At 45.2% G+C, this 27,484-nt stretch overlaps 1 protein-coding gene across 4 annotated transcripts in view; it reads left to right on the top strand.

Moving 5' to 3' along the window:
• The first annotated feature begins 234 nt into the window (after window positions 1–234).
• The window catches only part of Ust (uronyl 2-sulfotransferase), a 276,650-nt gene continuing 249,400 nt past the window's right edge, over window positions 235–27,484 (top strand). The window contains exon 1 of one of the 4 annotated variants that reach the window (XM_040728387.1): window positions 235–955. In XM_040728387.1, the coding sequence (XP_040584321.1) occupies window positions 706–955 (250 nt within the window). In that variant the 5' untranslated portion in view covers window positions 235–705. The remainder of the gene's footprint in view (window positions 956–27,484) is intronic. The other 3 variants (XM_040728384.1, XM_040728385.1, XM_040728383.1) reach the window with 3 other exon arrangements.

Below are 27,484 nucleotides of genomic sequence, written 5' to 3' on the forward strand. Positions count from 1 at the left end.
AAAGAGACCAGATTGTAGAGAATGGTGGAAGAAAAAAAAAATCACACACACACCCAGAAACTTTCTTCCTTGTTGCTGATCCGCGGCCCCCTCCTCCCTCCCTGCCCGCCCCAGCAGAAGTCGTAACGTGACACCAGGCTGAGCGAGGAGTCCTGGGGTGGAGAAGGAGGAGAGGGTCGGGGAGGGAGGAGAGCGGGGCCGCCCTGCGCCGGGGAGAAAGGGGAGGAGAGGAGAGGAGGGAAGCCCCTGTCAAGGAGGTGGAGCGAGAGGGTGGTGTCCGCCTCCCGATCCTCCCTGCCTTGAGCTAGCCGAGCCTGAGTCGGGACCAAACACGCCGCCCGAGACCCACACAAAGCCCGGGGGGTCCACGCTGGCGCTCGTGGCGAGCCGTGAGCGAGCCCGGGGCACAGCGGGACCTGGGGCGCAAGGCTGCTAGCGGGACGTGCGATCGGGCGCGGGCTGCGATCGCCACCCTCACGCCGGGGCCCGGGACATCTCGGGGCCCTTCGGGGCCGCAGCGGGTGGCGGGGACCAAGATGAGGAGAGTGCCCTGAGCCCGGCAACTTCGGCCCCTCCCCGCCCCCACCCGGTTGCCCTCGGCGAGTCCCTCTCCATGTGCAGCCAGCCGGCCAGGCGCTCCGGCTGGCGGCGGATGGGTGACCTCTTCCTGGCCCAGGCGGGCTGTGCGAGGCGGCGGAGTCGGCGATGAAGAAGAAGCAGCAGCAGCATCCCAGCAGCGGCGAGGATCCCTGGCCCCATGGGGCCCCTGTGGGGGGCGCCCCTCCGTGCCTGGGTGGCTGCAAGCGCCGGATCCCGCTGCTGCCTTTCCTACGCTTCTCCCTCCGAGACTACGGTTTCTGCATGGCCACCCTGCTGGTCTTCTGCCTAGGCTCCCTCTTCTACCAGCTCAGCGGGGGACCCCCTCGCTTCCTGCTCGACCTGCGACAGTATCTGGGTAAGGAAGAGCGGCGTCGGCCCGACAAAGTTAGGCACCCGGGGAAAGAGTGATCAGCGGAGAACGTCTAAAGCTGTCACAGCCGCCAAGGTCCCCGAGGCTCCCTAGGTGCGATGCCAATGAGCATCCCTCCTAGCGGCAGCTGGGAGCGCCTGCTTCCTTCTGCGCGCCCGGCTGTCCGCAGCTGCATGGGGCTCAGAGGCTGGGACACCACGTACCTGACACTCCCTTCCACTCCATTTGGGGCAGTGTGTGTGTGTGTGTGTGTGTGTGTGTGTGTGTGTGTGTGTGTGTGTGTGTGTGTGTGTGTGTGTACGTACTCTGGACTGACGGTACTGGGACAGTCCTCTCTGCGATTATGGTTAATGACTTCCAATCCAGTCCGTTCTGGCTTTCTGGATTGTGGCGGGTGGGTTTAGCCCCGCTCTCCAGTCATTTGTAGAAATTCTATCCAGTGGGTCCCCTTTTGTGGGTTGGCCCGGTTGCTCCACTCTGTCCCTGGGCTGGCTTGTCCCCTGGCAGCACCTGGGCACCTTGTGGACTGCAGCGAGAGTGCGGGAGGAATTAGGGCTGTCAGGAAGGTGTCAGTCAGCGGTTTAGCCTCTGGTGACCTGTCGAACTTCCGCCCTGTGTGTGTCTTAAGTCAGAACTTTTTTTTTTCTTTTGGTTTGTGGCTAAGGAAGAGGTTGGAACCCAAGAAAACAGAAATTTCAGTGAGGTGTGACCTCGCTGCTGTCTCATCCGGGCTTCTGAGTGCCAGAACTTGGCCAGCACTCACTGAGGTCCCAGGGATGATGCTGGCTCTGGTGCCTTGGCCAAGCGAGGATGCAAATTCCTTGACTTCTGTAGCCAGAAGAGGTCGCGTGGAGGTTGCCTCTGAGGCGGTAAACATAAGCGGAGGAACCGCCAACAGTGGTCATCTGCAGGTCCAGAGTCGGTTCAGGTGGAGACTCTGTCAAAGTGCTGGAGACAGAATGGGCTAAATGACATGCCAAACCGGAGACTTCTACATGTACCTCCAAGGTCCTTTCCTTACCGAAGCAACAGGTCTACACAGTAGACCCTTTGCAAGGGAAAACAAGAAAACCTCAGAACCACACCAACAAACGCTTTAGGTGGTTTGGGAGTGGTGTAAACTGATAAACTAGAATTCAGATTTTTAAAAGCTAAAAAAAATCTTATTTCAGTAGAAGTGTTGGGGGCACTGTGATTTTTGCAAGAACCTCAATGGAAGACCAAAGAAAAATATTGCCTGGGTCACATTCCCGAAGCACAATTCTTAGCATCTGGCTTTGTGGTTTTGGGTTACTAAGCCCTCTTATTGGTCAGTGTAACCTTCATTCTTAGTAATTCTGTGCTTTGGAGTCTTGGCCTTCCTTCCGGGCTCTTAGACACCGGCTCCTGCTCCTGGTAACTTTATCTCCACTGTCAGGAGCAGTCAGTATTTGCTAGTACAGGGAAGTGTTGAAGCTCAGGGGTTTTCCTCTGGAGAGTCTGATAGTGTGTCACGCCCCCACCAAGCTCCTTTTAAGCCAAGTGTGAGGTCTGGGGTGTGAGTTGTAAGGGTTGGGAGGCCTCTGTACCCACTCTTCCCAGGACAGCTTGGCTTTGAACATGGGGTCCAAACTATAGCTTTGGCTCTCCATGTAATTAGGGATTTGACCCAATTTTCCTGCAGCTTTGTGATTCTGTCACTCTTTATGTGAAGCAGGACACTGAACCTGGGGTGAGGAGCCAGGGCCTTTGAAGGCAGAAGCAGGGAAGTTCAGTTTGTGTGGCACTTACCTGTTCACTGTCTATTTTAGAAGGGGAGATGGGACGGGTATGGAGGGTCATGAGGTAGAAGAGAGAACTGCCCAAGCTTACCTGGAGGGCTGCGTAGTCTTTGCTAACTGACTGTTTTCTGGTGGATGTGGTGTTTAGAATTCCCTTGCCAATCTCTTCCTTGTTATTTTGCCACATAGATAAAATCATCATTTCTAGGGAAAGTGGGTTTGTGGTCTTTCGAATGGTCTAAAATATATCCTAGATTATATCAGGCGACACATTCTGCACACTTGTTTGTCAGTGTCTTCTCTCTGTCCCTCTCCCTCGTATTTTACAGTTTATTCATACAGAATATATTGTTAGTAAAAAAATCCTCTCAATTTCCCTCTTAGACAGTTTTGGAGGTATTTTTCCCCCTCAAATGTAAATGTGTACAAAGTCCAGTATTTCTAGATCAAAATACTATATTAAACATGTTCTTTACAGACTATAATTTCAATATTTGGACTATAATATACATTCCCTGTATGAGAGCTACTTGATCATTATTGGTTAAGTTAATGACTGAACCTATTTTACCAGCTAGGTAGAGTAATATTTAATGTGTTGAATATTCTTTTTTTGTTTTGTTTTGTTTTTTGAGACAGGGTTTCTCTGTATTGTCTTGGAGGCTGTCCTCCTGGAACTCGCTTTGTAGACCAGGCTGGCCACAAACTCACAGAGATCCACCTGCCTCTGCCTCTGCCTCCCAAGTGCTGGGATTAAAGGCATGTGCCACCAATGCCGGCTTGTGTTGAATATTCTTATGAAAAGGCAAAACATCACAAGTGTTCGTGATGAAAGTGAACATTAACTGTGCCAGTCAGTGCAGATGAGGGTAGCTTCTACTGTTTGCCCAAGTTTTGCATAGGAAGAATGAATGGGAGGTATTGGATCTGGAATGGCCACCAAAGGCCAGTAGGTGAAATGTTACATTCATCCTTGGCCTGGTACGATTGAAAGGCAGTGGAAACATGACAAGCTGAAGCCTTATGGGGAGGCTTTAGGTCAGGGCATTGGGGAGAGCTGCTGGGCACTGGTCTCTTCCTCCTTCAGCATTCAGACATGATGTGAAAGACTCTCTTTACCGCGTGCTCCCTCGATGACATACTAGGCCACCACAGGCCGATGCAATGGGCATCAGTCAGTTACAGATCAGTAGCTCCCGAAGTGTGAGCCAGGTAAGGCCTTCCAGGTGGTTCATCTCGGGGACATGCTACAGCAACAGAAAGCTGATTAACATGGGTGGGTACACAGAAGGGAAGCAGGACCTGCCTGACAAGCAGTCTGATTCCAGCGCCGGGTGAAAAGGACCATGGGAAGTTTAACAGAGAAAGTGCTAAGACAGCAAAGATGAGAGGGCATGTCTCCAGCTGACTGGCTAAGCATTCTTCAGTTTGACACCCACAATTTCACTTTCCTTTTCTTGGTTCTTTTTTTCACTCTTGAGTTTCTTGTGAGGCCAGAGGAAAAGGGAAAATCCTTGAAGCCACTGGTCTGTTCAAACTCTGCCTTTCTGTTGATATTAGTTACGTTGCTTATCAATGTGACAGGCTACCTGACACAAGCCACTTGAGGAAGGAGGACTGTAGTTTTAGTTCACGGCTTCAGTCTGTTCTGGGGATGGCACTGCAGAGTATGTGGGCTCACCATGTGCTGAGGGACCAGAAGCAAGGCCTGGCTGTCACTCCTCAAAGGCGTGTTCCTAGTGGCTTGGATCTGCCAACTGGGCCCCATGTCCAACGGTTCCACAACCTCCCCAAACCTCCAGCATCATCAGCTGGAGACCAAATGCTCAAATATATGAGCCTTTGGGAACATCTTACATACAAACCATGATCCCATTAATGGTGCCCTCTGATAAAAAACTGGACTCTGACAGCAGGACAGCCAGGGTTGAGGGACAGTGGAACTGTAGATCCCCCTGGTCTTTCCCTAGACCTTCTGTGTGTAGGCTCTTGGTTCTCAGGGCGGGTCCTTGGAGCAGCATCACTTGAGAATTTGTTACATATTCAAATTCTCAGGACATTTGAATTTCCTTCCAGACTTTCTGAAGGAGCATGGGCTTGGGCCTAGCAGGCTGCTAGCTCTCATGTGATCTTGCCAGGACTGGGGTCTGAAAACCATTGTTCTGCAGTGAAACCATTGCTTTCAGAGTCCACTGAAGGTGTGAGAAACAGAAGGTGGAATGGGAACTCGTTTATAACGATGTTTCAAGGTCATAACCATGGTTTCATTTTAATCTCCGGTGATATAAATGCAATTTGCTTTACAGCATAAGGCCCATTGCTTTGGGAGTAGTAGGTGCAGGGGTGAGGGGTGGGGGGGTGGAGTGGTGGGAGGGTTGTGGGTGGGAGAGGGTGGAGCAGCTACCAGCTGCAATCCTACCTGACTTTGCACTTCTTGAGGTTATGGGAGACACGGAGTGGGGCAACGTGGGGCAGCCAGGAAGCAGGGTGTGGGCAGGGAAGAGATAGGAGAAGGAGACAGAGAGGAACCAGGGTCAAAGGCTTCCTTCTTCCAGCCAGTTTGGGGAAGGACAGAGTGTATTCTTCTAAAGTGAACTTCCTGCTGTGACAAATTCAAAAAGAGGACAGAAGTTGGGAGAGGAAAATGAAGCATAAAATAGACAACCCTGTATTTAGGGATGGGAACCCACAGGTTTTCCAATTCAGCGGAATAATGTTTTTAAAAAAATCATATACATGCATAATTACATATATGGATAGGTAGATTGTGTGTGTGTGTGTGTGTGTGTGTGTGTGTGTCTGTGCTCTCCAACGCAGGTGCCATGACACATGCATAACGATCAGAAGACAACTCTGTAGATAGTCAGTCCCTTTGCCTTTATACGGACCCCAGGATTGAACTCAGATTCCTAGCATTGTGCAGCAAACACCCTTTTCCATCGTGTGACCTTAGCAACCTGAAATCCTTTTTTTTTCTTTTGAGGCAGGGTCTCACTTTGTAACTCTAGCTGTTCTGGAAGTCACTCTGTGGACCAGGCTGGCCTTGAACACATAGATCCGCCTGCCTCTGCCTCCCGTGTGCTGGGATTAAAAGCCTGCGCCGTAGCCAGCTTGCCCCCTTCCCTTCTTTCTGCATTCAAACTTTGATTTGCTGTAGAAGACAAAATGAACCACCCCCCCCGCCATCTCCAAAATCAGGTTATGATGTAGCCTGCTTGGCAGTAGTCTTACCACTTCTGAACTGTGGAAATACCAAAAACTTGGACACACGTTATTTAGATTGATATAAACAAAATGAGCCAGATGGTTCACTACTGACCCTGTACAACTGGCAGATGCTAAAGATTTATCATCAAGTCTCGGAGATGTGATTTAGCCTTTATGAGAGCTGAGTTGGATTGATATTCGGCTGATAGGCTTTCCTTCCCATTTCTAATTTATAGCGTTTTAAATGGAGACAGTGCTTTTTCTCAGAATTGCCAATTTCTACATGTATTATATCTGAGCCTGGAAATTTAGAGTCACAAAATGCAAAAAACAAAACAAAACAAAAAAAGATGCAATTTCATGGAATTTTGAAATTCTCTAACTTTAAATACATTTAAAGGGAAATGTGAAAATAGAAGTTCAGATCTGTTACAGAAACAGTTTCTCTAAGCCTTAAAAACCCAATTCTATTTTCCTTCTGCGCATCACTCATGGCTTAAATGCCGTACTCACAGTCAACTGGGAACGAATGCATAAAATATGAGGTTATCAATAGAAATTGTTGACATGGAAAAATGAGATTCTTGTTTATAACTGCAGACTCATCTTGGAGGGTGGGTTGGGGACACAGAGGCACTGTATTAGAAGAAAGACGGGAAAAGGCATCCGACTGTGGCAGCCTGTTCTGTAAACACAGAGTGTGGATGGGGGGTGCATTCTGCCTGGTAAACTGGTTTTAATGTAGGCTAGTCTCGGTCTGAATTGTTTAAAAACACACATAAATATGGATTCTCTAGATACCATCTTTCCACACATTCCCTAGGCTTAAGTAGTTGATTGCGCTGGGGATAAACTAGCCAAGCTTTTTTTTTCATCCTGAGAGAGGAACTGTGTCTGTTGCTTGACGGAGGGGTGCTGAAGGAGAAGGGATAGTTTGCCCTGCAGCTGTACTGATGGGGTCTGGTGATGGGCGGTGAGAGGGCAGCCCTTGGAATTATCAGCTGTTGCTCACTTCTTTCTGCTTTTATTTTTTAAAGCAATGACCACAAATAACCTTTGTCTTATCCATACTTACTGTGTTATAGAAACCTATCTCTAGACCAATAGTGACATAGGCCTTTTTGTTTACTAGAGGTAGGGGTAGAATGACTAATATGCCGGCCACTGGGAATTCTTATTTGCAAAAGTCAGCAGAATTCGGCAACTGCTTGACAGGACTGGTCCAAGTGGATGTCCTCTTCAGTTTTGATACTCACTGAGATGCAATTCACGTACCTTAGAATTGACCCTTAAAGGTTTTCTTAGATATGTGTAGACATCACCACTACCACTTTAAAATTTTATATATGTGTATATATATATCATGTACATGATATGTTTTTAGTATAATTCCAGGAGAAGGGAAAGGAGAAGCAGAAGATAGGGTCAGCAACTGAGGTCTGCAAGCAGCAGGGTGGGGATGGTCCACCTTCTGGCTACCATGGCACCGTTAGTGTTTAGAACACTGTTTTCCATCCTTTTGAGTGTGGACTTCAGAGTACAATTGCTGGGTCCCACGGCAACTGTATATGTCAGTTTCTGGGGACTTTCCACAGTGGCTGTGTCTTTTTGTGGCCCATCAGTGATGCATGGATCCAGTTTCCTGACATTCTCAGCAACACTTATTTTTCCATCAAAAAATGGTTGCCACCATCACAAGTGTGAAGTAGTGTGCCACGATGGTTGTGCTTTGTGTTCTGCTAGTACTTAGTGGGCACTGGATGCTTTCATGAGTTTCTTGGCCACTTGTACATCTTTTTTTTGGACAAGTATCTATTCATTTCTTTTGCAACTTTAAAATGTTTTTCTTTTTATTGTCCAGTTGTTAGTGTTTGTGTATTTTGGATAAGAGATTCTTATCAGATGGAGAATTTTACTGTCAGTTTGGGCTGGGTAGAATAATACTGGTTTAAACACAATGTTCTTGATATATTCTCTGGGTAACCCTTTCCAAGGAGCATCAAGCTCGTTTTATACAGTAGCTGCTTCCAAAGTGTTAAGGGTGGCGTCAGTTAGACAGACAACCCAAGATAAAAATTCTAGTAAATGCCTGGGAAAGCCAGGGCCTTTTCTAAGGAATCTTTATTCTTAGGAATTCTAAGGAATCCTGTTTTCTGATGATGGATCTCATTGAACAATAAATACTGGTTATCTGTGTTTTAGTTTAAGTATGTACTAACTTGGGCTGGAAATAGTTTAGTGAGTCTCAACCTTCCTGATGCTGTGGCCCTTTAATACAGTTCCTCATGTTGTGGTGGCCCCCAACCATAAAATCATTTCATTGCTACTTCATAACTGTAAATTTGCTACTGTTATGAATAATAACATAAATATCTGATCACAAGAGATCTAATATGTGACCCCAAAGGGGCTGCAACCCACAGGTTGAGAACTACTGGCTTAGTGGGTATGAAAACTGGGGCTGGGGAGATGGCTTAGGGGTTGAGAGCACTGACTGCTCTTCCAGAGGACCTGGGTTCAATTCCCAGAACCCACATGGAGTCTCTGGAACTCCAAGATCTGACACCCTCACACAGACTTACATGCAGGCAAAACACCAATGCATATATATAAAAATAAAAATAAATTATTCTTTAAAAAGCGTGGACACTGTAATTTGGATCCCTAGAACCCATGGAAAAGCCAGGCAGGCACTGTTGCCACCTGTTGTCACAACACTCGGGCGTAAGAGTAAGAGAACTCAGTGAGTTCTGGGCTCATTGAGAGATAGCACCTCAGTAAATAAAGTATAACAGGATTGAGGAAAATTCTCAATGTCAACTTCAGGCCTCTATATGTATACACATGCATGCATGTCCACCCACACACAGGTACACACACATGTGCACATGCCATGCAAAAAATGTATGATAACTCATGTGCAGTCACCACTTACTTACTTTAGGTATATCACAAAGAACACTGTGTTTTGCATGAGGAAATTGAATGCAGCCATCTTTGAGTATTAGATTATGTACAATGGATGTATTTTGCCTTCCTATCTGTTCGTTTGAATAGAGTTGACAAGCTTATCAGGTTAAAAATTTTGGTACATTGTGTTCCTTTATACAATGTACCATGATGTTATCAAGGAAATCTTGAGCATTTTTGGAAAGTAAGGGTTCATAAGCAGTTTGTTGATTTTGTATACCCATTGCATTAATGTGCAGGACAAATTTATATTAACCACATTTTCAAAGCAGGTTTCTATATAGTGAAATGACATGACTGTTTAGGAAGCAATATTAATTTTTGAAAAGTTTTAGAAATGTTTAAATTTCTATACTTAAATTTTACATCTTTTATTTTTCAAGTAAAAGTTTAATTAAAATTAAAATTAAAAAAATTAAATTTAAGACAAGCTTTAAATAAATACACTTTAATGTTGTTTTTTAGAACTTTAATTTGTGTGGTTTAAAACAGCCATATATCAAATTACTAGGAACAAAAGATATCACATTTCCCTTTGGCTGTAGGATCTGTATCTAAGTATGTATAATAAATGCAGAGGACAGAGTATTTGTGGGGGAAAGGTGTTTGCAAGGGAATTGCAGTGGAGCAAAGTGCAATGATTTATGTGTGTGGCCACTAACTAAACACTTGATCAGGGCAATGCAAAGCAAGTCATATGAAATTAATGGAAGACAAGTGTGGTTTGAATGAATATGGCCGCCACAGGCTCATGGGAAGTGGCACTAATTAGGAGGTGGGGCCTTGTTGGAGTGGTTGTGGCCTACTGGGGGTGGGTTTCAAATTCTCAAGCCAGGTCCAGTGTCTCTCTCTTCCTGCTGCCTGCTGATCTGGATGTAGAACTCTAGGCTCCTTTTCCAGCAGCTCTGCCTGCATGCAGTCATGCTTCCTGCTATGATGACAATGGACTAAACCTCTGAACCTGTAAGCCTGGCTAACCTGGCTAGCCCCAATTAAATGTTTTCCTTTGTAAGAGTTGCTGTGGTCATGGTGTTCCTTCACAGCAATAAAACCCTAACTAAAACAAGACACCGTAATGTGATACTTCTTGGTCTGTCAGATTTTCTATTAGTTGTCTATAATAATTTCCCAATGCTAACTAGTGAGTTGCCTTTTTTTTCTCTCAATTACTGCCTTCATATCTTCAATGTTTCTGTGTTGTCTGCTTAGGAAGTTGACATCGCCAGTGAGCACCTCTGAACCCCTGTAGTTTTTCTCCCACCATCTTTTCTGAAGGATTGGCGTGCTATCTTGTGTTGTGATCAGCTGAAGGGGAGCTACTTTTTAAAGACAGGGGGCGTGTCCAGAGGGGGCATGTTCAGGACTTCCGATAGCTCTTTTCATCCTTTTCCTTGGTGCTCTGGGTCCCCAGGACGGAGCTGTCAGTTTGATGTAGTTGTCATGATGACTGTCCTTTGCTAATACTGTGAATGCATTTCCTGGCTCTCTATATTCGGTAGAGATTTTGGAGACTAATGTCTTTAGTCTATTTTCCCTTGCTATTTGAAGCCTATACACAAGTAAATATACAATCAGTATGACAGATAGCTCAATAAACATTTCCTTCTGCAAATAGGGATAATTGTGTGCCTTCCACCCCTGGGGATTCAGAGTTACGTTTTTAGAGCTCCAAGTAAATAACGCATGAGGTTAATTCACAGCTTTGGCAGTGTCCAGCTAGAATGCAGGCTTCCTGTTTTTTGCCATTTTCCTGAACCCCAGATCAGTTTTTTTTGGGGAGTTTGCTAGTTAGCACCTATTTCTCTGTCTAGGTCAGAGACTTTCTGTATTAGCAATCTGTGTAAAATTGGGCATTGCATTCCAAGTCTGGCTTCAAGTTTTGAAGGAGATGGCTGTATGGTGTTTGATTTTTGAAATGGTGACAATAGATTTTTTTTTATTTTTTGGTTTTACGAGACAGGGTTTCTCTGTATTGTTTTGGAGGCTGTTGGTCCAGCCTGGCCTCAAACTCACAGAGATCCACCTGCCTCTGCCTCCCAAGTGCTGGGATTAAAGGCGTGCGCCACCACCGCCCAGCTATGAAATGGTGACAATAGATTTTAACCAAGAACCATACTAAACTTAGAGCCCAACGCACCAACTCCTCTTTGTTTTGGGAAAAGGTCTTGAGACTACTTTAAGTTGTGGCTTTGGCTCCCTGGTTCTTACTCCATTCACCGGTAGGTGTTTGTCTCATCAGTTCTGGGGACTGAACCCATGGTTCATACATGCTAAGTCTGGGCTCTGCCACTGAATCACTTGCCCAGCCCTGGCAGATGTTCTAAATAAATAGCCAGTTGCATTCAACTGTGCTGCTTCCATGGAAAACCACTGATTTTTTTTTCTAATTCAGTATGGATGACTTTCATGACCTTAAGAGCTAAGTAATTTCCTATGTTCAGTTATTTGAGCAATGTTCATCAAAGGCTGTGTCAGAAGTGTCATGTTCAAAAAGAATAGCTTTGGATGGAGATCTGGGTGTGAGTCACAGTTACTGCTTAGCAGTCTCAAGAACTTGAACAGGTTTTTTTTCTTTTTAATTTTGTGAGCCATAGGTGCTTTGAATTGCACAATGGGATCAGTAACTGTCATTTTTGGTACTTACATGGTACAGAGACATCTACCCAGGCAAAACACACATACAAGTTAGTTTTTTTGAAACTGTTATTTTATTGTATTTCTCTACCCTACGGCTTGGCATTTAATTTAACAAATGCCTGCTTTCTTACTTTGTTCTTTTAAGCCCATATGTGTATATGACACTCACAGGAACACCCATAGAGTGGGAGTGTGCAAATTCCTTTATGACTTGGCTCCAAATACAGAAGCCATTGTAACCCAGAAATGTGAAATTACCTAACCAGTGCGTTTTTTGTGGCTTTTCTTGTCACCCATAGATTGAGGAGGCTTTGTCAGAAGCTGACAAGTTGTTCTGTTAGTTACGTGCTTACAAGAACTTTCTCTGTTCTTCTCCCTTGTCTGCTTCCTGGAAGTGTGTTTAAAGAGGATGTTCTGGAAAAAAGAAAAAGTGTGTGTGTGTGTGTGTGTGTGTGTGTGTGTGTGTGTGTCCTGAGGTATTGGTGCTCAGGAATGTAGCTCAGTGGTAAAATTCTTGTCTAGCATGTGTGAACATGTAGAGAGAGTTTCTCAACCTTCCAAATGCTGTGACCCTTTAATACAGTTCCTCATGTTATGGTGACCCCCAACCATAAAATTATTTTTTTTGCTGTTTTATAAATGTAATTTTGCTACTGCTATGAACTGTAGTGTGAATAGCTGTGTTTTCCAGTGGTCTTAGGTGACCCCTGTGAAAAGGTCAATTTGACTATTAAAGGGGCTGTGACCCACAGGTTGAGAACCATTGTTCTATAGGGTTCAATCCCTAGAAATACCACACCCCCAAAGGAGAAAAGAAAGAACACATCCTTTTTTAAAATTGATTTCTTCCTCTTTATTTTTAAGATTAATTAAGAACATATTTTTTCCACAGAAAACTTTTCTGTTTTGAATTCATCTTTTTCCCTTGTTCCCTGCATTCACAAGATAAAATAGCAGTGTGGAGGAGCTCACTGGAGGCTGAGGCCCGGAAGACTGGGCGTTCTAAGAATAGACCAGTGAACTCTAAGTTAGGTCTGCTCTGAACTAGTCACGGCACCAGGCCCACACTGCGATCAATCCCAGCCTTTCTCTTACGGAAAAACCTTGGGGCAGCATGGCTGCTTTATCCTCTCTGTTCCCACTACTCTTGTTTGGGTTAGGGCCAGAGCAGTGTACTACCCATGAGGAGGAGGTCTTGCCCAAGTGTGGGGGTGAATTTATTTTTGTTTTCAGTTCTTAGCTTCTCTGTTTGCCTTGGTCTCTGACAGGGCCAGGGGGTACATGAGATCTATGATTCATCCCTACATCCTTGGCCTATGACTCCTCCCTGCATCCTTGGCCTATGACTCCTCCCTGCATCCTTGGGCCACGGCTCATCTCTGTATCCTTGGGCTGCAATTCATCCCTGCATCCTTGGACATCTGAAAGCAAAGGCCTATTCTCCAATAATTCAATAGAAAGTTAAATTTTGCTGAAGAGCCTCAAGAACCATGCCCTTGCCAGTCAAACATAGAACCTCCTGCTCTGGTACAGGGACTACTGCATACAATCACCTTTCTATTGAACAAACTGAACTGTCAGACAAAGTAGTGCAGTTGTGTGGAGGGGTCCTGTACCACAGTTTGGCAGGGGACCAACAGTAGTTTAGTAGGAGTGTTGTGATGGCACTCCTGATTTTCTGTTTCTTCATCTCTAAAGCTGGAAGTTTGATTAGATCCATGGTTTCCTCAGACCCTCATCTCCAGCATGAGCTTGACTGTCAGTATGAGAATGAGTTCCTGTGGCCCGGAGAAGGGGAGAAATACAGTTTAAATATTCTAGAATTCCTTATAGGTAATATTTAAATCTACTCCAGAGGACAGCATCTCTTCTTTAGAGTCACTACTTTTCTAATGCCCCTTGAAGTCTTAAAATCACATGTTCATAGGGAAGTCATTTAATGATACCAGCTAAAAATGTAGAAAGCTTTTACTTTAAAAATTTTTTTAAATTTAATTTTTTGTTTCCATTGGTGTGCATTCATTGCATATGGTACTAGATTATGTAAAGACATTTTCATACAGATTGTATGATGGATTTGAAATAGTTCCCACCTCCTTCCTCATTCCTACCTGCTCCTGTTGATTCCCTTTGTCCCCCTAGATAATTTCACTTCTGTTTTCATGTCACACATACATGTGTGACTTTACATTTTTGTATAAAGTCAAGGAAGTGCAAGTGAGAAAATGTGCAATATTTGTCTTCGTCAATCTGCTTTAATTAATAGAATATGACTGTCTGAGAGAAAATATGCAGTATTTATCTGTCTTCCTCAATCTGCCTTAATTAATATAATATGACTGTCTCTGGTTACATCCGTTTTCCTGCAAATGGCATGACTTCATTCTTTATAGCTAAAAAATATTCCATTGTAGGGCCAGTGAGATGTTTCAGTGGATAAAAGGACTTACTGTTCAGGACTCATGGCCAGAGTTTGATTCCTGGAACACATAGGGAAGAGTGAGAATCAACTCCAGAAATCTGTTCTCTGTCCTCCATATAAACACCATGTGACCATGTGTGTCTATACTCATACCACACACACACACACACACACACACACACACACACACACACACACAGAGTACCCATGTGTGCAACGCAATAATAATAAAGTAATAAATAAAGTCTTTAAATCTTCCATGATATGTATATACCATATTTTCTTTGTCCATTTTACTGTTAAACATTTTGTTATGTTGATTCCATAGCCTGGTTGTTGCAAATGACACTGCAGTAAACATTTATGTTCAAGTATCTGGGGTATGTTGGCTTGGGGTCCTTTGAATAAATAGCCAGGAATATAGTCTAGGTGTGTTCCAGTGATTTCTTGGATTTTATTGATAGGATTGTAATATCTCCCATTTCATCCCAAGTTTTATTTATTTTAGACTTCTCATTCTTTCGTTTGGCTAGTTTGGCTACAGGTTTTGTCAATACTGTTTATCTTTCAAAGGACAGACTCACTTCACTGGGGACCCTGTCCTGCTAACCTTATATGCAGGGAGGATAATCTGCACAGGGTGAAGATTGACAGGAGTCAGCACCACCGTTGCAGGCCCTGGGTCAAAACTCCCAGAGTCTGACCTCAGGGTTTATTTTTCTTACACATATAAATACAGTAAAACCTTGGAAAATTTTTTTATTTTCCCCCCCACTCCCTAGCAAAGTAATACAGCACCTGTGACCTTTACAGTAAGAATGAGTTCTATTGGCTGATAAGCAGAGCTCAGGGTTAGGACATAAGGAGGAAGGATTTGTAACAAGTATAAGGATAGCTTCTGTTGGTGGCTGAAACGGAAACAGTGCAACTGGAAAGGAGGTCTAGATATTTATTTAGAGAGAGCAATCACTTACATGAACAGCCAGGTCAACACTCTATGGTCTCGGAAGCACGGTCGAAGCACGGTCACGATCCAAGAGAGAGATCTTACTTTCTCTTTCTCCTATGAATCTCTTGCCTCTTCCACGCCCCTCTGTCCATGCCCCAAACATGCGTGTCTAGTATCTCGGGTGTGTGAACTCTCCCCTACAGGTGGCGGTTGCAAAGTACATGGGCCTATTTCATAAGGATGAGTTTTATTCACTGAGAGGAAGCTCTGGATAAGAGCCCCTCAACAATGCCAGGGACCGGGGGGGGGGGGGTGCGGGGGATCCCGGAATGCTGGCTCCATAGAGTAGCAAAGAGATCACCAGGTTGTTAGACACTGCTCCAGCTTTCCTGATGACTGGGTATCAGATAATTTCCTTCCTTTGAAGAAAATAGGCCTCGGCCCACATCTTTAACAAGCCTGGTTTCTTCAATCCTTTCTGTAAAGTACTGTACTGCCTCCTACACTTGTTTTATTGGTTCTTTTCATTTCTCTTTCCCGTTTCAAGGCCACTAGGTTTTGCCCTGATGTTTTTTCCTCCATGTGCTGGTTTGGGGTTTAGCTAGTTCTTGTTTTGTCCAAGGCCATAAGATAAACCCTTTGCCATTTGTTAGTGAGCTCTGATATTTTTAATGTAGGCACTTGTAATTATTAACATCCCTCTTATGGGACTGCTATGATCCTATCATAGAGAGGTTCTGGTATGCTATGTTTCCATTTTTATTCAATTCTAGGAATTTGTTAATTTCTTCAATGGGTCATTAATCCCAAATGCTTACCTAAAAGCCTGTAGTCAGGAAAGTTCTTACTTTGCAAACATGATGATCTGAGCTTAATTCCCTGAACCTGTATTCAAAAGAAAAGCTGGATGTGGTAGATTTTCCTAGTGTTGGGGAGGCAGAGACAAGCAATTGCTGGGGTTCATTGGCAGCCAGCTTACTCTGCCTGGCACATTCTAGGCTAGTGAGAGACCCTGTCTCAAAACAAACAGCAAAATGTAAAAAGGTAAATGATTGCTTGAGGAATCTACATACACATTCAACCAAGCGCACATGCACCAACACATACACACACACACGGTACATGTAGACACACACACACACACACACACACACACACACACACACACACACACACACACACAGGCTGCAGGGTCAAGTTACTAAAGCAAGAAGAATACAGACATTTTAGCCATCATTTAAAAAAAATCTTAATCATAGGTTTTTTTTTTTACTTGATGGTTGGTCAGTTTGGTTTTAATTTTTAATCTTTTGAGACAAGGTCTTTAATGAGCCCAGCATGGTCTCAAACTTGTGGTATTCCTGCCTCTGGCTCTCACATGCTGGGAGTACAGCTGTGCACCAACCACTGCGCCTATCAAAATATTTCATTTTAACTAAAATTATCAGTACTTTCCCTCAGCTCGACCAGTTGGCTGCAGCCCACTTGGTCAATGAAAAGGTAGAACTGAGAATCTGTAAGAAGCAGAATGTATACCACAGGCAGACAGAGGAAGCAGCGCCAGGCATGGTCTTCCAGAGTCTGAGACTGGAAACGAGGGACAGGTAACAAAAAAAAAAAAAACCTCAACAAGATGATGGGACAGACTTAGAGGACTTCCTAGGGGAGGCCTTACCCTCTCTGAGGAGCAGATGGGAGGTGTCTGGGGGGAGGAGAGAAGGGGGAAAGAGGAGGAGAGAAGGGAGGGGATCTAGGGTTGGAATGTAAAAAATAAATTAATTAAAAAAGATAATCAAATATAAAAAACAAAACCAATAAACAGAAAATACAAGAGACAGAGACAGTAAAAATGAAACCAATGGCAAGACATAAAAGTCAAGACAAGAAACCAAACCAAGAACCTCAGGCAGATGGAACGGTGTCTCAGTTTTGCCCTAGAGAGAAGATTGTTGGGTCTCATCAGACCCCTCCTTGTCCCAGATTGGGATCCCTACTAGTGTCCTGAATTGCCTGCACCCTCTACCTGCTGACTTGGTGGAAGAAGCAGGGGAACTGGCTCAGGGCTCCCAGCTCAGGCAGGAGACTGGAAGTGGTTTGTCTCTCACTGAGCAGCGGCCTGACTCATCTGGTTGGAGTACCACAGACCATGTGATTGGGGTCATTTACAAACTTATACTGCTGCAGTGTCAGAATTCCTCCCATGACATGCCAGGGAATGTGGGTGACATCACATACAGACTCACACTCCAAGAGGAAGTGATTTTCACTGTGGGAGAGAAAAACCAGAAAGAGATGACTGACAGGGAAGCTGAGGCAGGGCTGAGTGGGAATGAGGGGCCTGGGCAGCTGGAGCATGGCCATCTGGCCCTGTTGCCTTGCCAGACTGGCCTGGTTTGTGGTGAGGCCACTCTGGAGAATATCTCCCTAAAGGCAAATGTTGGCATAACCTTTGAGTGTACAGCCAATTTAAGCAGTGTGGGGGTAACGTGGGTGTTTCCTGGAAGTGTGTGGTGGGCTCTCTAGACAGCCCAAGGAGGCAGCTCTCCAACATAAGACACAGGAAAGATAGAGAGAAGATGCCAGCAAGCTACATCAACACACACTCCTAGTGACAGTTTCCGTGCCTGGGCTGAGCAGATGGCAGGATGGAGGCCATCTTTCTCATGCTGTTTCTGATTCAAAAAGCTGTTCCTTTGCCTGTTGAGCAGAGTTGGAAGGCCTTCGGCACGTGGGTTCATTCTTTCAGTCATGCTGAGAGAGGAAGTGACTCCCCAGAGAGCAGAGAGGAGAAGGAAATATGGTGAACCCTGTGAACGCTACCTTTTATTTCTACAGGCAAATCCCGGCTTGGAGTGACCACAGAGTGATCATATTTCAAGTCTCGTGCATTTGAAGCACAATGGTGACTCACTGAAGTGCATTTAGTGAATGTTTTATGCAGGTGTGAGATTTATATATCTGCCTATGTAGGTGTGTTGATGTCTTTGTCCCAATGTGTGGATGCAAATGTGTATGGATACCACAGGTCATCCTAGAGGTGTCATTTCTCAGGAGCAATCCAGAGTAGTTTTTGAGGTAGGGTCTCTCATTGCAAAGTGGGGTTCACTGACTTGACTGGGCTGGCTGACCATCAAGCTCCAGAGATCTCTCGTTCTCCCCAGTGCTAGGATGGCATTCTCTTGCCATCATGACTGTTTTTTTTTTTTAATGTATGTGTAGGGAATTAACATGCTCATGCTTTCATGGCATGCATATATTGAACAATTCCCCTGAGTCAATCCTACACTGGTGTCCTGCCCCCCTGTTACTTCTGGCTGGGGAAAGGTGTGTCTTGACCTGCATGTTGACGGTGCTGTGTTTCCGACTGCTCTTCTGGCCTAGAGTAAGTATTTGCACGCACGGTTGGAAGAGCTCCCTAGGTTGGTAGGGAGGCATACTAGAGCATGCTTTGGTTGCCAGCAGGTTCCCATCTCACATGTCTTATTGTATCATGTGCTGCTGTGCCGAGATGTACCGCCTGCACCCTGGCTTGTTTCCCTTTTGCCCCCTTTTTGGGATGACAGGTGAGGGTGTTGTTGTTAATTTCAGGCTGAATCGTGCTCATAAGGCTTAGGCTTCATTGAAGTCTCACATCAAGGAGACTTAAGGGATTGGACATGTGTTTTGCTATTGCTTTCATATGCTTACCCTCGTGTGCATTTGGCTTGGCAGCTTTCCTCTTTCATCTGTCAGCTCTTCCATCCGGGTAGGTTCAGTTCTTCAATAAATGTTCTGTAGGCACCGGTTGTGTGCTGGCTGCTAGAGATAATGACTGACAACACTGTGTGTGTGTGTGTGTGTGTGTGTGTGTGTCTCTGTGTGTGAGCATACACTTGTTTATATATGTTCATGCATATGTGCATGGAGGCCAGAGGTCATCCAAGGTTTCTTCCTTGGTTTTACATCAGGGTATCTTTCTGTACCTGTTAGACAGGGCATCTCACTGTACCTGGATGTCATTGATTCCGTTAGATTGGATGGGTAGTTATCCCCAGAACCCTATCTTTTAAATGCAAATTGTCACATTGATACAAACTTGTATGTTTTAGCCACAGGTTATAACCAGCTTTGCCTACACCCCTATGAACACTAGATCTAATTTTTAAAAGATGTTATTGCCACACATTAATAATACATGACAATAGGATTCGTGATGACATTTTCATATGCACATATTATACATTTTGATTACATTCCCATCATTATTTTCTCTTGTCCCCTTTCATTCCCACTGTTTCCATCATCTTCCATGATTTTTTTTTGGCAGTGGGGGGTGACCTGATAAATTTAGTTAAGTTTGTTAACAGGAACATGGGTTAGGGATACAAGAATGTAGGCAACTTAGCCACTGGTTACATCACTTATGAAAATGTTTCTCTCTCTCCTAGCAACTATTACTATGAGGTCTTCAGGAAGGGGTGACCTTTACCCCTATGGTGGAATGGTGATCAGCTCAGTCTTGTATAAGTTTTATGATGTAATACAGGTCTGAGAGAGCTTATGAGTGCAGCAGCCATGTCATACCCAGAAGAGAGTTTTCTGAAACGTTCTACCCATCCATTTCTCTCTTGCATTCTTTCTGTTTCTCTTCCGTGATGTTCTCTGAGCCTGGGGGAGGAGAGTGATACAGATGCCATATACAGAGTGACAGAGATGCTGTGACTGTGCATTTAGCAGTCACTTATCTTCAGCACTTGGACTAGTAATGAGCTTCTGAATTACCCTCTGGCTACTGCAAAAAGAAGCTCCTGTAGTCAAAAGTCATCTGTGGGAGAAAGCATGGATATGTCGAAGGCAATTTGACGGGCACTTAGCAAAACAACAGGGGTAGCTCCCATACTTGGTCCTGTGACCTCCCCAGGCATCGACTTTTGACTGAGTTTATAATACCAAGAGTGAATCCCCCCACCACCACTCCCCCTCCTCCGAGATCAAGCCAGCCTTAAATCTAATCAGAAGACAGTTGGCTGACTCCATAACAGCCACACTACTGTTATACCAGTGGGAGCATCTTGTCCAGCTAGCTCACAGGACGCAGGGCCCACAGCTAAGTAAGACTTTCTCTCCCATCAACCTGCACGGCACCTCCTGGCTCTATAAAAATCTAGCTAGCCTAAGGCTTCCCTCTTGTTTCCAGCCTGATTTCTCATTGTTCCAGCAACAAGATTACCATTTAGCTGTGGTATATGAGGAGAAAACGGGCCTCTCTAACCAGTGTCTCAAAGGGAGATAAATCACTGTATGATAAAATTTCAATTTAAAAACCTGTGGCTTCCTAGAACAATCCTATCCAGCCAGAGAGTACCTATATTCAAACTCCTTTTCAATTTTATTTTGTAATTAGTTTATAAATTAGCCCGCTCCCCTTATGGCTTTTTCATAAAGCCTTGATTTGGGTTGACCCTCTCTTCAATCCTCTCCCCATATTCCAGACTCCCCCATCCCCACTCAAACCTTCCTACCTCCAATATTCATTCCCTCTACCACTTTCGTATCCTGTGTGTTCTACCCTCTCTACCTCTTATACTAGTTATAATATTTGATACATGCTCTACATATTTAATTAATGAAAAATGATATTCTTATGCTTTAATTTGCATTTGCTTAAGTATTAGTAAAAACCATTTATGTCTTTGTCAGGTACCTTCCTTGGGGGAATAAGAATATTAAACCCCTCTTTCATTTTTTCTTGTATGTTTTCCTCTTGCTTATCAGTTAAAGTTTTCTTTAGACATGAAGGGAATGAGCTCTATGTTTCCGATCCAGATATCATTTGCTCACTTTTCATTTGCCTTTTAGGGCTTAAAAATCAATTTCCTTTATTTGTTCATTAATTTCTGTTTGCTTTTGTGCTTAGGAAGGCTTTGCTTCCTGATTTCAAATGTATATTTGTTATATTTTTCTCTAGCTTATTATGGCTTCACTTTTGCATTGAGTTTTCAATCCCTTCTGCAGTGTGTGTGTGTGTGTGTGTGTGTGTGTGTGTACATGCATGCGCGCACTCATATGCACATTAATGGTTTTGTAAATCAAGCTGGAGACAAGACCTTTGAACGATACAATCCTTAACCTATAAATTCCCTTTTCAGATATGGGAAAGAAAGCATTTTAGCTGAATTTGGAGGTGGAAAGCCTTGCTTCCTTGGGTGTCAATGGATGGCAGTGTGTCTGAGACCCTGTTATCTGTGTAGACACTGAAACTTTCTTGCTGCTTCCGCTTCCCGTTGTAGTGGGGCTTGAGGCCTGTCCTCTAGCTGTCCCCTCTGTCTGTGTCTCCCTCAGCTATCCCTCCCTCGTTGTCCCCCCCGCAGCCACATTCCCCTCTGCTGTCCCTTCCCAGACACTGTCTCCTCCATCTGGCTGTGTCCCCTCTGCTGTCCCTCCCAGACACTGTCTCCTCCGTCTGACTGTGTCCCCTCAGCTGCACTTTCCCTGTCTGAACCTCCACCAACTGTCTTCCTCGGTGGCAGCTCCCTTGAGCCCCTGCTTAGCTGCCATTGTTTCTGAGAAGAACCCTGGTGGCATCAGCTACATGTCTTCTGCTCACAGGCACCCTGGGCAGGCGGTTACAGCTGTTCCCTTGCCCACGCTGCCTGAGTTCCTGAGTTTAGGACGGAATGGACTTACAGATGGCAGCCTCCAGGAACCTCTCTGATTGGGTCTTGATAGGGGCTACCGGTTCACCCCCATGCAGGCTTGCCCCGTGCTCTTTGGGTGAATTCAATGACAGCCTGGCTGTCCTCAACTGTGTAAGATATCTAGAAAATAGGACAGATCTTGTTCTGACTCCTACTTTTGTGAGTACCAAGTTGACAGAGAGTTATTTGGTTCTTGTGAGGGCTCATTCTTTCGAGCGTCTGTGAGACTTCAAGGGCCACAGTTTTAGAAACACAGACATTTGAAGGCCTGCATAGATGGTATGGACTAATAAAGCTGCGTTTTCATTTTTGGAAATCACATGTTATTCTGTCAGTTTCCCCTGGCAGTGCCATATTAATAAACAGAGTGTTGGGGTTCACATCAGAAGTCCTCTGTTTGAGTCCTGGCATCGCCATCACGCAGCTGTGTGACCTTGGGTAGTTCATTTAACCTCTCTAAGCGTCTGGCGGGACCTTAGAGGGACTCCTTTTGTCCTAGCACAGCCACCGTCAGATCCCAGAGAGAATGCTGCCTGGCACTGGCCTGCCGGAGTACCGTGTGAAAAGTCGAGTTTACAGAGTCTGTGAGGCCACATCTTCATTTACACACATGTCTGACAGAGCAGGTGGTGGATAGTAGGAGCCATTGTGTGGCTCTATTATCCTTCCCCTCCCTGTTTCAAATACTCAGTAAGATTGTTTTCTGCCCCCGAAACCTCTTACTGAATAGTACAATGACTGAAAAGTTCTAAAATATCTATCTTGTGGTAATTTACTATTTTAATGTGTTTTAAACTTCTTTTAATGTGTTTTAAACTTCTTTTTTTTTCGAGGCAGGGTTTCTCAGTGTAACAGCCCTGGCTGTTCCGGAATTAGCTCTGTAGACCAGGCTGGCATTGAATACACCTGCTTCTGCTTCCCAAGTGCTGTTATTAAAGGTGTGTGCCACCATGGCCCATCTGAATTTTTTTTCTAAAATGGGAAAAAAGTATTGTTAGAACTAGCCATGTAATCTTTGTGATACAGATATGCAGGTTCATTTTTATGCAGATATTCTTGGCCATGGAGGTTCTTCCCCATGTCACAGGGAGCCATGAGGAAGGAGCCCATGAGAGAGAAGGAGAGGGCTTCACGGAGGAGGTGACATTTGAGCTGGGTATTAAAGCACAGATGGAGTTTTCTGTATGGGAAAAGGGCATTGTGGGCACTCATAGGTGAGCCATTTACCAGAGTTATGACATCTTTGGATGCACCGAGCAACTGAATGTAGCTGGTGGGAAGCTGTGACAGAGAGAAGGGAGAAAGGAGTTCTCACAAGGGAGGCTCCTAAGACGAAAGGGCTGATTCTGAAGAAATTGTCTATCAGTCTACCTGGCCTGCAGTGGTTACTTTTAATTCCAAGCAGGGTAGTAGATTTGTTATTCAGAAAGACAGCTCTGAAGCAGAGAGGAGGCCTTGGAGCCCAGGAAGAGCCTGGGCCAGCGTCTTTAGATCCCAACAGGTACCAAGCAATTATGCCTCTGTGTTCCATGTTCTTCTTTTTTCTGTGAATGGCAGACCCAAGAGACCAGAAGGAAGCAGCTGCCAGCCACAGGTTGGGCAGGGTGAGGGGAAATCTGTGCTCACTCAGCCCAGGGAGGTATTTGAAGGCTAGAATCACCTTTCTCTTTGCACCTAATGAGGTATGGAGGAGGATATCTGCAAAAACCTAAGGTATTTTGTATTTGCCTCTGTGTGTGTGTGTGTGTGTGTGTGTGTGTGTGTGTGTGCAGGTGTGCATACAGTTGTGCATGCATGTACGAGTGCATGCATGAGGAGGCGGTAAGCAGGGATGCAATGAAACCACTGAAATGGACTGTCCGCGGGTGGGAAGAAGGGGTTTTGGAAATAATGAAACAGCCACGTGGCTCTCTCAAGATGGCAAAGAATAGCCAGAGGTGTTTGGAGAAGGCCATCTCTCAGGGAAAGAGCAAGGAAGGCGAGGAAAGCCTTGTCAGTTCAGTTAAAAAGGAAACCGACTGGGACTCCGGGTTGGAGTGGGGGTGGGGTGGGGGGGTGAGATGGGGTGGGGTGAGGTGGGGAGCTGTAAACTGGAATAGCCTGAAAGTTTAGGGTAGTGGGGGAGGAGGATGTGTGTGGGTCTGAAGAGCCAAGTGGCTTTGATGTGTGTTCCAAGTATGTGTTGACAGGAACGGAAGGAACCTGGAGGCTACCAGGCGGCCGTGATGCGTAATACAGATAGACGCTAACTGAGAACCGGGCACCTCCCTTTGCCTTAGTCAGCCATAGGGAGAGATAAGAGCTGATGGCTCCTCCTGTCAGACAGAAGAAGTCTTGTTCACAGGTTTCTGAGGAGTGCTGAGTGTAGGCTTTCCTCTATGTACAAGCAATCCTCCTGTTTGCCCTGTCAGAATTCAACCTGTAATGAGCCCGGACCATCACTTGGATACTTAGTGGCACTGCCTTTCTCCGGGCTTGGGACCTAACAGCGGCCAGATGTTGACATCATGTATCTTTTTCAGTCACTAAAGCCCGGTCTCTTGCTGATGTGGCTAGTCCAGCCAGCTTGCCCTGGGGATGCTGTCTTTACCTCACGAGTTCTGGGGTTACAGGCAGGCTGCCATGTCCAGTCTTTAAGTGACTGCTGGGAATCTCAACTTTGGTTTTTACAGCAAGCCCTTTACCCACCGAGCCTGAGTCCATTTGAAGTGGGTTTTTTGAACCTTTTGAAATGAAAACTAATTTTCTATGTGGCATCCAGATTGGTGGAGAAATCTGCAGGTGTCTATTTAATATGACAGAGTCCTGTCACTCTTCCTGGACTCTGGTGCTTTCCTATTAGCATAGCAGCCTGCAGGCTTCTTTCTCCTGATCAGCTACTACAAGGCAAAGGACCTCCCCCCCACTGTGGTTTTAAATTAGGTTATGATATAACCTATCCTGAGCTTACGTTTCATTTTCCAGAACTTTGATCACGCTGTATTAGCCTAGATTAAGTTGCCATAGAGGCTACAATTTCTTGGTGTTTAGAAGCGACTGTGTACCAAGGCTTGTTTATTTTCTCTGTGACATTCTTGAAGACTCTTGAAATGGCTTTAACGACAAGTGGCTTTCACTCCTGCTGTATCACACGTCCTGAGTGCTGGGGTTCTACATCTTGGCTTCTGAGCTATGATTTGAGTGCAGTTTTGTTTTTGTTTTTGTTTGTTTGTTTTTGAGACAGGGTCTTAAGTGGGCTGGCATCAAATTCACAATGTATGTGACGACAGCCTGGACCTTCCTTCCATCCTCCTACTCTAGTGCTGAGATTATAGACTTTGCGTGGTCCTGCAGATCCTACACAGGAATGTCCACAGCCCCTGGGAACAGCTGTTTGAGAAGGCTTTTGGTGGCTCTGTGCCTGCTGGATGGCATTGAGCCCCAACCTGTACTACCACCTGCTTTGATAAGGCCAGAAGATGTTCTCCACCCCATCCCCAGATCTTAACCAGCAACAAATATCCAAATCTTCTGTTTTGTTAAAACCCTGTGCTGTGATCTGAAGGAGGAGGCGAGTCGAGAATCTTTGACATGATCACCAGGCTTCTTTGAATTTGAGGGTGGTTTTTAGAGAGAAAGAGATGCAGTTTAGGAAAGGCCAGATGGATGCCTGAACTTGCACAGGGTCCCATGTTAATTGGGTGATGCACATTTTATGAAAGCAGCTGGAACACAAAGCTGAATTGAGTTTCCACAGCTGAGCACAGGGTTTGCTTTTGGGTTTCCTGAAGACTGAGGCATAACAGGGAGGTGACCATGACCATGACCACGGCCTCTTCTGTGGAGAGTGCTGGCTCTTTAGCAAGCTCTGCTCTCTTACTTCCAGAACTAGGGAAATGTATGGGCTATTCTAAAGGTCAGCACCTTCCATAGAAATATCTCCCAGAAAAACAAGGACACATTCTTTATGAAGCTGTACCAGACATGGGCTCTTGACTAAAGGGAAGACGTGATGGGAGACCTCCCTAAGCAATGGCAATTTCTGAGGACTTAGGCTGCAATAATTCAGGTGTACTGCCCTCTGAGGGTTAGTGTGTTTAAAACATGGAGGGCAATGGGCATTGAACAGTCAAGCATGGGTCTGATGGGGTCCCTGGGCACCAGCTCCTCCAGCTTTGTCCTTGGAGAACCAGAAGAGCCAGATGTTGTATGATGCTAAAAGACTGGAGGCTTGGAAACTCTTTGTGGGTTGCTGGGTGATGTTGACGGTTATGTAGGTGGCTCCCCATCTTTTAACACCCCCTGCCCACACCTCTCATCCCGTCCAGTAGCAACCTCAGCTGTAGCTGATGAGGCCCAGCCTTGGTTGGGATCTCTGGTCCTCAGGGGTGTTCCTCATCTCTGAATCTGTGGTGCTCTGCAGCTGGCCCAGGGCCAGCATGGTTCTCAGAGGGCCAGTCTCTGAATACATGTACTGGGAATGCTTCAGTGCTGATCTTGTGGAGGCCTTTCCTGTCAAAGATTGAATGAGTGCTCATTCTCCCAGCAATGCCGGTGAGAAAATGGACTTCATCAGACTGAGGTTTCTTCTATTGCTTTGTTAGTGTTTTGTCAGGACCTCTTTTCAGATCCATCACAATCCACCACCGAGTTTGTGATCTCATGAAAATGTGTGAGAATTTTTTAAAGTTATAGGAAATAGGAGTTATGATACAAATTTTAGAGTATAATTTGGGGTTTAATTTTCTTCCCACTTTTCTTTTTTATGAAAATTTATATGGCTTTTAAAATGATTTTTTTATATTTAGCATAAGATGTCATGTATTGGAGGAGCCCACCCTTAATTTGCAGGTCTAAGTAGGTAAATTGCAACATCACATTTATGCATGCACGCAGACTCTGCTCATACCACAGGCCACACATTGCACCCTTTTCATTGAGTGCCCTTTTGTGGAAATACTTTTACAAAATATCCGTATTTCCCTTGCATTATTAAAGGGATGGGGTAAGGGAGCACCCGAGGTTAAAAGTATAAATGGACACGGCCCAGTGGGGGTTTTGTGTCTTGGGGCACCAGACACACAAAGGCCTTCCAGGATCAAATTCCCCGTTGCCAGCTGCTAGATTACTTTTTCAAGCACCGATCTGCCCAAGAAGGGGCATAGGGCCCGCCTTTTCCACAGCTCCCCTCCTCCACCTTGCCCCCCCCCATGTTATGGAGGGATACTGAGGCTTACATGCTTGGTGTCAGCATCTCCAAGGGCCAAGACATTCAGAGGCTGCCATCTGGGAGGTGAGGGGCTGCTGGCAACTCCCTTGCAGGTTAGACAGTTTCCATCTTTGCTTTTTGGGCTCAGAGGGTTGGGCATGGTAGAAGTGGTCCTGGTCATCAAAGGCTCTGACACGCTTGGCCACGTATGGAGACACGCCCTGTTTTACCTGTGCTTCCAAGGTGTCCTAGGAGACGGGGCTCCTTCAGCTCTCTCCCTCATCTGTCCTCTCTCTCCTTCTTCTGTTTCTGCACCCTTTCACTCCTTCAGTACAGGAGTGTTCTGAGACACTCTCTCGACTGAGAACGCCACCACCCAACACCAAACAAAACAAAAACCAAACAAACCATGCTACTTGCTATGTCTAAAGCTGTTAGCTCAGCCCTCTCTGATCTCTTCCTTACTTGACCTTGCTACACCCATCCCTTCACTTAGCAAACAGAAGTCCTTTAGTTAGCAGCGTTGGGAGGTAAGCAGGGATTAAAGATGACATTTCCCTACCTGTTTATTGTCACAGTAAAAAAAAAATATCATCTGTTCTGTCACTGGCAGACAAAACTTGATCCTGCAGCTCCCACCCAATGGATGTTATTATATACAGTGTTCCCTATTTTAGTTCTGTTGGTAATTCTCAGGTGATGTG

Source organism: Mesocricetus auratus, unplaced genomic scaffold (assembly GCF_017639785.1).
Source record: "Mesocricetus auratus isolate SY011 unplaced genomic scaffold, BCM_Maur_2.0 Super-Scaffold_100018, whole genome shotgun sequence".
Classification (NCBI taxonomy): domain Eukaryota; kingdom Metazoa; phylum Chordata; class Mammalia; order Rodentia; family Cricetidae; genus Mesocricetus; species Mesocricetus auratus.